Source organism: Peromyscus eremicus, chromosome 4 (genome assembly GCF_949786415.1).
Source record: "Peromyscus eremicus chromosome 4, PerEre_H2_v1, whole genome shotgun sequence".
NCBI classification, from domain to species: domain Eukaryota; kingdom Metazoa; phylum Chordata; class Mammalia; order Rodentia; family Cricetidae; genus Peromyscus; species Peromyscus eremicus.
Window position 1 is genome coordinate 77,488,394 of NC_081419.1, and position 16,084 is coordinate 77,504,477.

Below are 16,084 nucleotides of genomic sequence, written 5' to 3' on the forward strand. Positions count from 1 at the left end.
TCTTAACTAACAGCACTAGACCAGGGGTGAGCTACCCCTTCCCTAGAAGCATGACATTGCTCCACTAGCTAGTTCTACCTTGACGTGCTGGTGACACTGTACTACCCAACCTGCGGAATATATACCAGTATAGTTCTAGGTTATGACTTAGATTGGAAGCAACCAGACACTGCAACTGGGTATCCTGGAAGAGGTCTAAAACCCAAGCAGTGAATTGTAGCAGGAATCTTAAAAGTTCTTACTAATAAAATCAAACCCGAGGCCAGTTATTGGGGTCAGTGCTGGAAGATCAGAGAGACAGAACAAGCCACAGCTAACCTCACCTGGCCAACTTCTCAGCTGGTCTTGTTTCCTCAGACTGGAAGCCTCTGTGTCCTCATATCGGAATGGCTCTCAGCTGAACTGCTGCTAGAAGCCTGAAAGCTTAACCAGCCAAATGCTTAACCAGCCAGATGCTGCTAGTTTCTGGTCCTCACGCCTCATATATCTTTCTGCTTTCTACCACCACTCCCTGGGATTAAAGGCTCGATTTCTGGGATTAAAGGCGTGAGTCACCATGCCTGGCTGTTTCCAATGCGGCCTTGAACTCACAGAGATCCAGAGGGATTTCTGTCTCTGGAATGCTAGGATTAAAGGCGTGTGCTAATATTTTCTAGCCCAAGTATCTTGTGGCTTTTCTGTTCTCTGACCCCAGATAAGTTTATTAAGGTACACAATATTTTGAGGAACACAATACCACCACAGTGAATTGGCATCTCTTTTCCTGATATCTAGGGTGTCTCTAGCTGTCATTCATTTGTACATTTATTCCACCTAAATGAATAAGCATGAATGTGCCAGGCATTTCCAGGTATGGGATTATTACTGAGAATGTGAAGCTGATCATAATAGTGGAATACTCAGCTTTTAGTTGATTGAAAGCTTTGTGTATTGCTAGTAAAGATGGGATGGAGGAAGGGGAATAAGTTCCTTACCCCCAAAGTCACAGAAGCTTATGTGTGTGTATCCATGCACTCACACATGTCTATGTCATGCCATGTGTCTTGGTGTGTGTGTATGACTGAATACTAATGGTGTGTTTGCTTCTTCTGGAATGGGCAGTGTGAAGAGCACCTTCCCAAGTGATGTTCCTCATCTCTCCTTAACTCTTTCCCTTATCTCTCTTCCTTTAATTTCAATGACCATCCTCAGAGCTTTCCTTGTGCCTAGTCCCCAAACCCTTTCCCATGGAGAGAGTGAAATATCTACCCATTTCAGCTTGTCAGCTTTCCCATGTTCCAACCTTGAGTGCCAATTGCTTTTCTTCTCCTTGGGTGGTGGTCACTCCTCATGGAGAAGGGTAGGATCCGCCTTTGCATCCTCTGGGCTTTCCAGGTTGAAGCTTGTCCCTGGGCAGTGGCGGGAAAGACCTTCCACCCTGGCTTGTGGAGGGATTTTCCCTGGGTCACTGAAAACCCAACCAGTCTTACCATCTCTAGCATTAATTTCTCTCAGAAAGCCCCTGTTCTGACCAAGACAACAAGTACAATTGCTCCACCTCATTGTGATACTCTTCTTAGCAGGATTAATACCCGGACTTACCATGCAAAAGGAAAATATCTACCCTATCTTGCCTCTGTGGTAATTTATCATACACCTTATTGTTACAAGACAATAAGGAATATCTCATCTAAGACAGCATCTAAGACACATGTCTTTAGACTCTATAGATAGAAGAGATATCTCAGCCCATCCAGCCACACTGACATCATTTAAACTACAATCCACTATTAGACTTGCTAACACACTTAGAGTATATTTGTGGCTCAGAAAACACTTTGAGCATGTTTTGAGCTAGATCCTCAACGATATGGTGACAATCAGCAAGCTTCTGGGCAGCTGGTCTAAGGAATCTATCCCCCACTTAAATCTCAGTTATGGTGTACACCAGAGGCAACCAGATACTGCGTTACCATTCAAATCACTGGGACAGCTGAAGTAACTGGTGAGATCGATTTATCTTCTGCTACCTGTTGTTTCTTGTCATTGCTCATTTGTGCATGATTGGACATAAAGAATTTTCCAGGAGATAGATGTTGACTATTTTTCTCTGGAAATGAAGTCAACCAATACTTTTTGCATTTTTAATGTTAACTCTTTCAAAGCCTAATAAAAAATCAAAATAATAAATTATATCTTATATCTTTATTTTCTAATTCTAGGTTTTGTTCTAGCAAAGCTGTCTTACCAAAAGAATAATTCTAAATGAAAACATAGAGCTAAGACCAGCACAGTGTTGATCAGATCCTCAAATACAAACCAACATGTAATCTGTACTACATTGTGAATGCTAGTTATGCTAGGGTTTTTTTGTTTGTTTGGTTTTTTTTGTTTGTTTGTTTTTCGAGACAGGGTTTCTCTGTGTAGCTTTGTGCCTTCCCTGGAACTCACTCTGTAGCCCAGGCTGGCCTCAAACCCACAGAAATCCACCTGCCTCTGCCTCCCGAGTGCTGGGATTAAAGGCGTGCACCACCACCGCCCGGCTGTGAATGCTAGTTTTAACCGCCAGCTTGACACAACCTAGAAACACTGGGAAGAGAGTCTCAACGAAGGATTGTCCACATTGGGTGGGCCTATGAGAATATGTGTGAAGGATTAACTTAATTAAGTCAGTTGATGTGGGAAGACCCAGCCCACTGTGGGTGGCACCATTCCATAGGCAGAGGACTCTAAACTGTATGAGAGTAGAGAAATCAAGCAAGGGAGCATATACACATTTATTTATCATTTATCTCTATCTTGACTGTAGATGTGATGTTTCCAGATGTTTGAAGTTCCTTCCTTGACTTTTCCTACAATGACAGACTGTAACCTGGACCTGTAAGTCAAACTGAACCCCTTCTCCCCTAGGCTGTGTTTTATCACAACGACAGGAATGGAATCAGGACACCTGTTATAATCAACCTGTTTGTCCAGCAGACAAACCTTGCTGTAGAGTAATTTCATTCTGTTTTGATCATTTTGAAATTTGGCTAATGACTTACCATAGTCGACACCAGTCCTCTTTAGGAACTGCAATGGAAATATTCCTGTTGAAAAGGCTGGGGAGAAGTTTCAACTGGTTAAAAGTGCCTGCTGCCACACAAGCATGAGGACCTGAGTTTGCTCCCCAGAGTCCACATTAGAAATTCTGAAAAGCAGAGCCTGGTAGATCACTGGAGTATGTTAGCTAGTTAGCCTCAATTAATCGTTGAGCTTCAAACCGGTGAGATACCCTGTGTCAAAACAAAATGAAACAAACAAACAACAATAACAAAACCCCAAAGCAGATGGTGTCCAGAGGAACAACACCCAAGGTTAACTTCTGCATGCCACAGGCACCCCTCGCCCCCTCACACACACCTGTGCCCCCACCCCACCCCACAAAAAGGATTTGACGTGTTCAAGTAAAAACAGACTGATGAAGGAGTTCAGCAAATGTATTCTGGCCCAGGCTGTTCATGCAGAGCTCAGCTCTGCCCCTTACTAGTGGGGTGACCATGCTTTGCATGCCATGGTTTTCCTCTCTGTAGAATGGGGATAAATGGAGCTTTACCTCACAGAGGTGCTCTGCGTCTCACTTCATTTTTCTTACTTTAGCATGCACTTAGAGAGCGCTCTGTGCTTTAAGATAGCAATGTGTTTAGTTTTGATTACTCAGTAAGCCACATTCTATTCTCTGTATCTATCAGTCTACAGAGAAGCTGAATATCTCAGGTTAGACTACACCATGTCTAAGACAGTTCCTGAAAGGTAGTTGTTACTCAGGGTCATTAGTCATAGGTAAAAATCCTTCTATATATTCTCCTCAGAAAAGTCCTGATTACAGTTATTTGTATCCCTCAGATAAGGATGTGTCCAAAGAGCATCACGCTGCTTGGAATTTAGTGGATATTGGAAAATGATAGTCACATTGCAACTTACTGTTTCCCCCATGGTCTGTGAAACTTTTTCAAAGTACAAGATGCTGATTAAGTCAGAACATGGATCATTAATTGTACTCTGACCTTTTCCCACCCAGACTATCCAGCAACACTGCTCCTCCACACAAGTCTTTAGTGAAAAGACCCCACTGCTCCCACCCACCCACCCTCTTTTGTCTTTATGGATTTGCCTTGAGGATTCAAGGATTAAAGTCATGTAGCAGAATTCAACTTCCAAATAGGTAAAAAAGAGGTTCCTGAGAAATCCACTAGGGGGCACATTATCAACAGGCCAGAGATAGCCAATAAGATGGCCGAAAAGAAAAGGACAAGTTTCTAGAAAGTTCATGGCTGCAGGTGTCAGGGATTCTTTGCTCATTCAGGGAGATTCCAGCTTGGTGTTACACAAAGAGAGATCCCAGCGTTGCCAATGGCTTTGCAGCTCAGGCTAGACTTTGTATTTCTGAGTTTCAGTGGTCCCCAAACCCAGGCTTCAAAGGTTTAGAAGAGAAGCCAAGAGTGGCTAACCACCCTGCCCTGGAAATTCATATTGTCAACCCGACTCATGCGATTGCTTTAGAGCTATTATTATTTGTGTAGCTACTGTGTTCTCAGATGAGACAACAAACAGCTGTTAGCTAATCGCTCCTGAATAACTGGTCAAGTCCCACTCGCTCTTCTTCTGGAGCTTTCCTTTTTTTCTTTCTGACAGCTTTTCCTGGCAATTCTCTCTTCGGTTCTTGGGTAGACTTCAAGTGACAGAGGAGAAAGTAGAAAGCAAAGCTCTGACAGAACCCCAGTGACTTCAGGAGAATTCTGATCTGCCTTCCACTGCCCCGAACCTGTCTCTCCACTTCTGGGCAGACGAGTTTCAAGTTGTCTGCCTAGGCGCTGCTGAGGCAGGACCCTGGAAAGGGATACCCATTCCCTCCTCCGACAGTAGCAAATCTGCCTACCTCAACACTTCAAAACTGGAGGGTGAGTCCCCCTTTCCTCTCTGAATGCTATTTGAATCTCAGTGAGAGAACTAGGGTTTCAGCAGTTCCGTTCTTAGAAGGCCTTAAGAGAAGTTCAGGAGACTCTGGGAACATCTTTGACTTCCCTTCCAATGATGATTCATGTTCTATCCAGCTCCCTACTATGTATCACACAAAAATGGTGTTGAAACTGTCAGGAATGAGGAGGAGCAGAAAAGCCTTGTGCATTTACCAAATTCCATCATCTTATTTCATTTAATTTCCCGGATGTCTTTCTGATAGAAGTGATTATCCTCATCTTATAGATAAGAAAAATCAAGGCACAGGGTTGCTAAATGAATTAAGATACACACCAGTAAACAAAAGAATGCCAAAGTTGGCTTTGAGCTGAGAGTCTAATTTTAAAGACTATCATGTTTGAACTAAATGTTAGCTGCCTTTCCTGGAGTTTTTGCCATTTCTCCTCGGGGAGTGAGGATGGAGGAAGTGGTTTGGATGGGAGTGCTGGAAAACAGTAGTCACCACATGATGAAGTCAGAAGCAGTCTGCAAGCCTGAGGCGGGTGGCATGGAGGGGGCGGGAGAGGGGGAGCCCTGACAAGCAAACAAACTACTGGTGTTGAAGACCAGATGTCAGCACAGGCAAGGAATGGAGCCCGAGGCCAGGGCACTGGATCACACTTCCTTCTTCCATGACCTTTTGCGTGGGCCATCATGGCACAACTCCCTACACTTCCACATGACCTGATCCTTCTCCTTCCAATAAATGCAGCGTCTGTGAGGTCCTTTATGGGTTTGTAAATAAACTCCTTTGTCAATATAGCCGACACGGCGCATCTTTTCGCTTACTCCCATCCCTTCCTAGTAGCTTTTGGAAGCCTCCACTGACCCCATTAAGCACAGAGAGCTCAAGAGTGCTGGACTGGCTCCCAAGGTTTGGAGATGATCTCTTAATGTAAACAAATTCAACTTAGCACATTTAGGACAAGAAGCAATAAGACATGGGAAATCAGAGGCCAGTCGTAACTCTACCACTTCTACTTGGGTGGTTTGCAGACTACAATGTACTTCTCTGTGTTTCTAGCTGATTCATCCATTAAAAATGGGATAAGAATTCCTTCCTCGCTAGTTGAATGCATAAACACAGACATCCGTAAGTGATCAGTAGTAAATAGTAACTTTTTAGGCCATAATTGAGCTGGGACTTTTGTTGCCACTTGGAGGGACGAAACACAGAACCTGTTCTCAAGAGGTCTGCCATAGTAGAAGAGATAGAGTGATGGGGAAGTGGATGGAATTGAACTATATCAGCAACATGTGGACAAGGTCAAGGTGCTGCTAGGGAGGTGGGGGGTGTGCTCACTCTGAGTAAAGGTGGGGTGAGACAACTTCCTGAGGATGACATCAAAGCCATGGGTGGGTGCCCAATTTTGGTTAATGTGTAGCCACATCTTGGGTAGCCAATATTACATCAAGGATACCAGCTGTTTGCTTTGGTGACTCTTTGAGCTCAGGTCTTGCTTTGAAAACAAAAGCTCTTGTGTGAAAATCAATGAGCTTCCCTCACAAGGTGCCTCAGATTCTGAAATAATCTGGATATAGTCACCCTAAGTTAATAACCACACAATTAGGATCAGAGGTCAGGAAATTGGAAGGGATGAGGAAAAGAAAGACCAAACACCTATGTATACATGTATATGTGGACATGGCAGGTAGGAATTTGTGTGTGTGTGTATGTGTGTGTGTGTGTGTGTGTGCATGTGTGTTTGTACTGTATGAATGAAATATCTATGGGTATGTGTCCCTGTATGTGGAGGAGACCAAAGGTGGATGTCAATGTTCTGGACATCCCTGCTTGTTCTCTACCTTCATTCTGAGACGGGTTCTTTCACAGAATCTGGAACTGGTGTATTAAGCTAGGCTGGCTGGCCAATGAGCTCCAGAGATCTGCCAGTCCTGGGGTCACAGACCGAGAGCCACCACCACACTTGTCTATTTGTGTGGATGCTGGAGAAGACAAATCAAGTCCTAGTGCCTGTACAGCAAGTGTTTCATTGACTGAGCCATCTTCCCAGCCCTGGAATTAACACTTTTGAGAGCTTATAACATACCAAGCAACACAAAGTACCTTGGCTAACGAGAGAAACCCTATGACAGTTTTCCTGTCTACCCCTTTATCACAGATGATAAACTAAGACTCCAGTTATTTAAAACATGTGAGCAGGATTGTATTAAGTAGGTGAGAGAATCAATATTAAAACCCAGCATTTAATCCTGACTCCAAAGCTCATGCTCTTTTTGATGCTCTGGGCACCCTCCCAAACACACATACTTGCACATGCCTGCTGCTTCCTTTTCCATATAGCATGGCATTTATGAAGTTGTTCATGGTTTTCCATGCTAATGCTATTACCATCATGGCCCAGTGTTTCTTAAACATAAACATGAACACAAACGTAAATGTAAGAGGTACCCTTGAGCCATGAAAATCTTTCAACACACCTACTGTTAACCAATGACACTGAAAGCTCTTGTCATTGGTCTCTTCCTAGCTTCCTTTGGAAGGTGTCTTTGTTTCTTTTCCCAACTGGGAGATAGAATCTTTTTTTTTTTCTTTAAATCTGAGCTGCTCTTAGGTTTGGCTTTGGCCAATACAGTATGGTGGAATCATAGAAAGCTAGTTCTGGGCTTTAGCCACCAGAACTATCTATGTAAGCATCCGTTTTCTTCTTAGGTCTCTGCCAGGTCTACACAAGCCAGCTGGTAGCATGTGAGAGGCATATGGAAATAAACTCTTGGCATCCAAGATGAAGTGATCCTAGATCAGGCAGCTTCTCTCTGAGCAGTTTATCAACAACATAAACATGAATGAGTCAACCAAGCCAGCCCTAATCGGCAGATGCACTGAATCAACCCGCAGACTTGGGAGGAATAAGCAAACATTTATTTTAAGCATCTAATTTTGGAGCTCATCTTTACTGCATTAACAGCTAGCTGATACAACCAAAACATGAATTCCTTTTTAATTCGGAGTCAACAGAGGCAAAGCATGTATTCTTTCCATTTTTAGTCCATTCTCCAATTTGGACTGATTTCCCCCTAGATTGGATGGATCATCTTCCCTTGGGATCTTCCTCCACCATTTTAAGAATTCTCTTTATTTCCTCAACCTCACATCTTTCCCTTTCTTGGCAACACTTATTTGAGGTAGCGTGTACCCGCTGGGAGTTGCCTAAGAGAGAGTGAATGGGCTTGGATGTTGTGCATATCTAAAATGTCTCCATTCTCTTTTTACCCTTAATTTGTATCTCAGCTTAGTTGCAAGTCTAGCCTGGAAACAATTCCCTCCAATTTTTCTTTAAGTATAGTTAAATGAGTTTAATTTAGCTCATGCTAAACAAAACGCCTTCACAAGGTTCATTTAGTTAAAGTGAAAAATTCCAGTTTTGTATTCTTGAAGGCCTACAACTACTTTTACAATGCTAAGTGCCCTTGATTTGATGAGGGTACTACAGGGACATAGATACTTACTACTCAGCCAGGCTCAGTGTAGTCTGAGGACCACAGATTATTTTGGAAATATCCAAGTCTCTAGGAAGGTCTTCTGGGGCACACCCCATCTGGGAAGCTTCTCTTGGGCAGGGAGCTTTTATTCCACCATGTCTCTTGGCTTTCTTTCTTCCAAAACGAAGAGTGAGAACTCTGATTGTATCTTGATTCTTTTGTGTTCGTTTGTTTGATTTGATTTTTGAGACAGGGCCTTTCCATGGAGCCCAGGCTGGCCTGTCACATGTGAGATCTTCCCATCTACCTTTGACTCCTGAAAGCTGGGATTCTGGGTGCACACTGTCTTATCCAGCTCTTCAGTATCATGCCCATGCCCTAGTTTGACTCTTGGTTCTCTATGTAAGGCCCACTTTTTCTTCCTAGAAAATACAGGATCATCTCTTTCTCCAAAATGTTAGGAATTTCTGAGACAATGACTTGATATAGTTTTGGTTTTGCCTATTTTACTAAACATTCATCTGGTCCTTAATCAGATTTTTGTATCCATAAATTCTGAGACATTTTCTTGTTTGTTTTCCGCATTCTCTCTCCTCTCCACTGCCACGGTTTTCTCTTTCTGTGTCTTTTGTGATTTTCCCGTCAGATTCCCTGCCAGAGCTCAGTCTTTGGGATGTATGTCTCTGTTCCATTTATTTGTCGTTGCCCTTGCCGTGATATTTCTGGAACTTTATCCTACAAACCTTCTCTTGGGCTTATTTTAAAACTCTGTCCTTTCACATTGAAGGTGTCCCCTGGCACCCTGCCCACCCCACTGGAGCTGAGGACTGAACCCAGGGCCTTGTGCTTGCTAGGCAAGTGCTCTACCACTGAGCTAAATTCCCCAACCCCCATATTGGAGTCTTTGAAAGCTCCATCTTGAGATACACTGTGAGTGTCCCTCCTTACCCGAGCGTTCTCTCCTCCCTTCCTCACCTCTTCTCTTACTGAGGCTACCAATGATAAGTTTCGTTTATTTGCTCTATTTCTTCTCAGTGAACTGTTTCTATCTCTTCCAAGTGGCTTTCTGCATCTTATTTGCTCTGGTCCTTGTGTTTGATGCTAGGTGCTTTCTGCAAGAGCTTAGTACCTCCATCTCTCAATGTGCAGAGCAAGGCATAGAAAGCTGAGTGCCTGATGGGGTCTGAGACTTGAACCTTACTGAACGTCCCTACCCGTTTCTCTGTGGCACTATCATATTAGTACCTTGAGACTTTTTTCCAGGCTTATAAAATTCCCTAGAAAGGTGAAACTTCTTGAAGGAAGCAAGACTCTCTGCCAGTGTTCTGGGAGCCAAGGAGAGGGAGAACACCAGGGAATTTGAACATTTCCATATGCACAGCTTCAGTGTGTGTGTGTGTGTGTGTGTGTGTGTATGATTTATATTGCCAACTGTGTCTCCCTTGTTGCCCTTAACTATTTTACCCTCTCCAGAGACTAGAATTCTGCTTCTCTGTGGGGACTATGAAAGGACAATAAACTAGACTGCATGGAGGAGGGGAGGGGAGGGGGCCGGGGTCCTGCTTTTTACAAGAGCTCTAAGCTCATCCACCTTCCTTATCATTTGCAGGATAACTAGCCAGTTTCTGAGCCTCTGTGGCACTCAGCCCATAAATTTGATTGTTTCTCAACTTTTCCCACAATTGATTAGGGTTGAACACTTCCAAATTTTTCAACCAGTTACCAATTAACCACCATTTTCCAACTTCAAAGTATTGTTGCTGCCACTTCCTCTTACAAGCTCCTTTTGGGAATAGCTCTTCATTTCTATACTGCCCTTTTGTTTAAGAGACGGTCTCCTGTACGCTAGCTGGACCAGCATTTTCAATATGTGTCCAAGAATGGCCTTGAACTTCTGATCTCACTGCCCCTACCTTCCAAATGCCAGGATTACAGACATTTACCACTATACCAATATGTGTAGTGCTGGGAATGGAACCCAGGCCCTTGTGTGTGCCAGGCAAGTAATCTCTCAACTGAGCTACAGTCCCACTGCCATTGTGGTCAAGAAGCTGTTGTGATGGATGGAATGGAGGTATGTCCACTACTCTCTTAAACTGAGAGCCCAAAGGCAGCTCTGGGTATTTTAGGAAGTCACACTTCACAGCATCTGACTTGCTTAACATTATTCTGAACAACAGATCGCCTATGGGGTCAAGCTTTTCCTCAACACTAATTTTAAGTGATGGAAGCTCATCTAGATGCTGGTTTATTGTTGTTGTTTCTTTCTTTAAGAAAAAGGAAAGAGGAAACCTGGTGTGGTGGTACATCACTGTAATCCCAGCACTTGGGGATAGAGGCAGGGTAATCAAGAGTTCCGGGTCTGGGAAAATGACTCAGGGGTTAAAATATTTATACCACATGTATAAAGACTGGAGATCAGATCCCCAGAACCCACATAAAATGTTGGTGGGCATAGTGGTTCACCTGAAACCCCAGAGCAAGTTGGCTAGCAAGACTAGCCATATTGGAGAACTTTGGGTTTGATTTAAAGACTCTGCCTCAATGAATAAGGTGGAAGAGCCATCAGGGATGACCTTGACATCAACCTTAGGCTTCCCATCAGGGATGACCTTGACATCAACCTTAGGCTTCCCATCAGGGATGACCTTGACATCAACCTTAGGCTTCCAAATATACGACCACTCCTGCATGTTTTTTTCTGTACACATGCAAACAAAACAAAACAAAAAAAGGAGCTTGATTCCAGCTACCTCAGAAACCTCTGACTTCTTGCATATTACTCAGACAGACATCCGGACAATCACTATCTGTTCCTCTCCACTTCTCAGGCCCTTCACATCAGAGACCGTGGGTTCCATTTCTCATGACCTTTTAATGTTTTCCAGTACATTTTCAGTTGGGTAATATACACATCATGCTTTCCTCATTATTATTGGTCAGCCAATAAATATACAAAAACCAGAGAAAGAAAGGCTGGTCTCTGAAAAATCAAAGGGACAATAGCAAAAGTCATCATACATATATAAGGCTATGACTGAAAAGTCACTACAGAAGACTCACACAAAGACATAGTATGTAAGAGTGGTTGATTCCTGTTCTTCTGAACATTTTACTTTTCCAAAGAAGGTGGCTCTTCCTTCTACTTTGTTACAACAGTCTTGAATGGATGTTAGCTCTAAAGCCAGTTCTTTGTGTTATGGATGTCAATGTAAAGCTTTTTTTAAAAAAGGATCTGGAAACATCTATCTTATCTAGCTAGAACCTACAAAATACAGATGTGAAGGTATCTTTTGCCTCATTTGATTTTTACCCAAGGCTAATTGAAAGAAAGCCTTCAGGATACATGAGAGATTCACAATTGCTGGTAAAAATGGCATCTGAAGTGTTCATGTTACTTTATAAAAATCACTAAATGCTTGCCCCTTATTTGTATTAACAAGATCCCAGTTCAATGACTTAGCCTGTATCACTTAGCAAGTCATTGGTAGGAATAACACCAAGTCAAATTATGCTCCCAGAACCATAACCATCTTGGCAAAGAATATCCTACCCTAACCCAACTGGTGGTCATGTCTAGAATGGGTAGAGAATCATCTCTGGCTCTGAGACTTATATGATCTCCTTGTGTATCTAGGGATCAAGGAGAGCTTGGAAGAGCCCATTTATAGCCAATCCTAGAGTGGCTTGCTACATACAGATTAAAGAGCCCCAGTGAGCCTGTTGTGAGTGTGGTAGGCCAGGACAGCTACAAGAACAGGGGACATTCTAACACCAGTGGAGAAAAACAAAGAGTCACCTAATGTCTATTTCAACTGGAAAAGAAAACGAAAACTAGGCATCTAAATACAGAACTGACTAATAGCATTTACAGAGGAAGAAAAAGGAAGTTTGTGGAAGCCATGGCATTGGGGGAAAGGCGATCAGGGAAGGAGGGAGGCTGAAAGGCGTGTAGGAAGAACTGAGGCTGGGAATGAGTGTTGAAAAGTCTGTGCATAGGAAGAGCTGAGGCTGGGAATGAGTATGGAAAGTCTGTGCATCTCCTTTAAATAAAGCCTGAGTCCACTCTTGATAGAAACTCAAATCTGAGTTAGGCAGAGATTTTTCTCTTGTTTATTTTTTATTTGAAAAAAAAAATATTAAACATATAAATTTAGTCAACAGTAACATCATGGGAGCCTTAGGAAGGAAGTCTCATTTTACAGGAAGCCTTACTTTATAGATTTAATTTCTTCTACAAGTAACCTGGGAAGATCCAGGAGCAATGGGACATTCTGGCAGATGAATAAATGCCACCAAACATTTACCCAGTATGTAAAAAAAAATATGAGGCTGGAGGGTAATGCCATTCTCCCTTTGCTAAATCATAAAGCTGCTTATCCGGTGATAAGATTCCAGTAGTGGGCAGCCCTGTGGCTTTTTGGGGGATTCCCAAGCAAATCATTCTGAGTGCCAACTGGTCTGTGAAATGTCAACAAACACATCCATGGAAATAGTGGGATGGGTTGTATACCACACCCTCCTTATGCCAATCTACTGCTCACTGTCTACACTTGAGTTTCTGTTGGCTTCTCCTTTTACTATAAGGTGTCACAAGTCCCCACCATACTCTTGTGTGAAGCCACTATAGGATCAGCTTCTCTGAAATAGGACCCTAAAAACTGTCGGACATAGAAACTTAATGTACCCTTTAAGAAAAAGAAAAGGGTGGCCACCAAATCACAGAAGGGACTGAATCTTTCCTACTCACAATTCTGATTCCAGAGTAGGAGAGAAACTCTTTTGATAGCCCTGGATACAAAACAGTGTTTCCTTCCTTGATCTTCTATGAGATTCTGCTGGGTGAATCCGAGTCTGGCACAGGTGCTCTAACCAGGTTTAGGAGGACCATTCTAGGGTCATCCTGATATGCCATGAGGACTCAAGACTCGTGGTTCAGAAACTGAAGGACCACAGCGCAATAGGTCAAGATGGAAGATGGACAGGTGTTTATTATGAATCAACTTATACCCTGTTATGCTTCTGACAAAGTAAACTAAAAAAAAAAAAAGTCATACTGAACAAAGGACCTCCAGGGTTTGATATTTCAAAAACAAAGATAAATAGCTTACTACAGATAAATAGCGTCACCCTTTGGGGATCTCTCAGAAGCATCTGAAAATTTTCCAGTAGAGAGGGGAGTCTATAAAAAGGGTGTGTAACCAGTACACCTGATCTCCCACCCCACTGGAAAGCAATGCCCAAGGACTGGACTGCTGAAGAGGAAATATGGACCCATTCAAATTTCCTCCCAGAGATCAATTCCTCTAAGCCCTGGGGCAAGTCCCTAGCTGGTGGCTGTTACCTGGGACTTAGGGTAGGGAAAAAGTTCAATAGGGACCAAGAATATGCATTTGCTGAAACCATCCATAGCATACCCTGGGGATGCAAGACCTCTAGGAAGGAACTGGAAAAGTCAAATTCTTAATGGAGTGTTCTTTGGGCCCTCATTTCAGAAAGCAATGCTGTTTTGAAAAATTGGAACGGACTTTTAAAAAAGTAAAAGGAATAGACAATTTTAAGCTAAAACTATCCCCAATAAAAAATAATCAGTAGCACATTGCATCTGTTAAGGGTCCCAGCTCCCAGTGATGACATGTCTTCAATTTTGGTGTCTTTCCAAGTTAATGGTGTCGGCACTACACCCCGATCTTCATGTCCACATTCTGCAGATTCCGGGTCTCGTCAGCAGTCATACACTGGTCTGGAGTCTCTGATGGTTCCTTGTTCACCAAATGCACCATTTCCTGAGACTTGCTGGCCTCCCCATTGAGCTCGCTTGGCTTCCTGTCCTCCACCTTCCCGTTGCCACTGTTGATCACCAGTTTCTTCTTCTGCCCACATCTGTTGATTTTTAAAAACATCATCTGAGAAAAGGCGCACAATCAATCGACCCACCAACCATCATCGTCGTGACTGACACCACTGGGGATAGCGCCTTGATCGTCAGGACAACTTAACATTGTCTTCCCATGTGCTAAGCACTGAGCATGGTGCCTTTTCTACTTGGCCTTCCTAACTCTTAACACCAGCATTTGTTTGTTTGTTTGTTTGTTTGTTTGTTTGTTTGGAGACAGGGTTTCTCTGTGTACTCCTATCCTGTCCTGGAACTCCCTCTGGAGACCAGGCTGGTCTTGAACTCACAGAGATCTGCCTGCTTCTGCCTCCCAAGTGCTGGAATTAAAGGTGTGTGCCACCACTGCCCAGCTGACACCAGCACTTCTTAAAGTGAGGTCCCTAGCCTAGCAGCAGAAGCACCTGGGGACTTCTCAGACATGGAAATTATCAACTCTATTGCTTACTGAAGAATAAATCAGAAAGCAGTGGGACCCAGGATCTGGGGTTTAACAGACTATAATTGCAGTTACTCTGGAGGCTGAGACAGGAGGATCACAAGATCAAAGCCTTCCTGGACTACAAAATGAGTTCAAGACCAACTTGGATAACTCAATGAAACCCAGTCATAAAATAGGAAGGCAAAGAGGTCTGGGGATTTATAGCTCAGTGGTAGAGTACTTGCCTAGCATGCATGATGCTCTAGGTACTGAATCAAAAAACAAACCACCACACTGTGGAGGCTTCTGCTACAGTCAACTTTGAGAATCAGGACTCTAGGAACCCAAAGCTATTATTCTACCCCATCCCCTTTATAGTTGAAGACATTCTTGGGGGTCTGAAAATCCAGCAGTCTTTCTAAGTTAGTCAACAAGCAAAGAGTCAGTATTCAAATCTTGATCCGTCTGACTGTGGAGTCCGGATTCTCCTTCCTTCGTACTGCCCAGTGCAAATGTTTGCCTCTGAAGCATTAACGTTCCGCGGCCTCAGATAAACTATGACGACTGTGATCATAAATCATTTTGATCTGTGTATTCAAGAAAGTTCCGCTACTTCCTCTTTCTGCCAACACCCCATTGCCTTGTCAGTATTATTACAACACGTACAGAGAGTAAGAAACCAAGACTGGTCCAGAAGGATAAGGCCATATTGATTTTTCCCCCTAAGGTTGGTTAACTATCTCATAGTCCTGCTATAGGACATTCAATACCAACGGAAGGAAAACCATTTGTTGTCACTATCAGGTTTCTTAGTAGTGTTACTCAAGATTCTCAGGCAGGAGAAGGACTTCTATGGAAAAGTATGACTCTGACCTTGCCCTTGTGATTCTGAGAGCACAGCCTGGCCCCACACAGCCTCATTCAAAGCTTCCTCTTTGTTGTAACCTGATCACTGCTGTGCATAGAGCAGTTAGATTCGGCTAATGGAAGCAAAGTTTTATAGCTTCCCGACTATGACGAGGGAAAATGGATGAGCACTTATTAAATGTGTGGTCAATTCCAGGCAAAGTACAAGTCATTTGCTATAACCCTTATTAAAGCGGCTATCTGTCCCATTTTGCAGCAGTGGGGACTGAGGTCCAGAGCACTCGAAGGGCTTGCTTGAGGTCACAGAAGAAGTAAGAATGACAGAGTCCATATTCAAATGTTGGGCTTCGGACTGAAAAGGCTGGGCTCCGGCTGGCCCTGCCAGTGCCAAAGATTTGGAAACAGAATGAAGTTGGAACACTTCTCTTTGCTGCTGAATATTTTGTGGTCTAGAGTCAAAACGTCTATTATTTGTGATCATG

At 43.2% G+C, this 16,084-nt stretch overlaps 1 protein-coding gene across 4 annotated transcripts in view; it reads right to left on the reverse strand.

The window, feature by feature from the left end:
* Positions 1 to 11,293: 11,293 nt before the first annotated feature.
* Cd44 (CD44 molecule (Indian blood group)) overlaps positions 11,294 to 16,084 on the reverse strand; it is an 87,891-nt gene continuing 83,100 nt past the window's right edge. For 2 of the 4 annotated variants that reach the window (XM_059261009.1, XM_059261010.1), the window contains one exon: positions 11,298 to 14,304. In XM_059261009.1, coding sequence (XP_059116992.1) covers positions 14,100 to 14,304 — 205 coding nt within the window. In that variant the 3' untranslated portion in view covers positions 11,298 to 14,099. Of the gene's footprint in view, positions 14,305 to 16,084 lie in introns of all 4 variants that reach the window. The other 2 variants (XM_059261011.1, XM_059261012.1) reach the window with 2 other exon arrangements.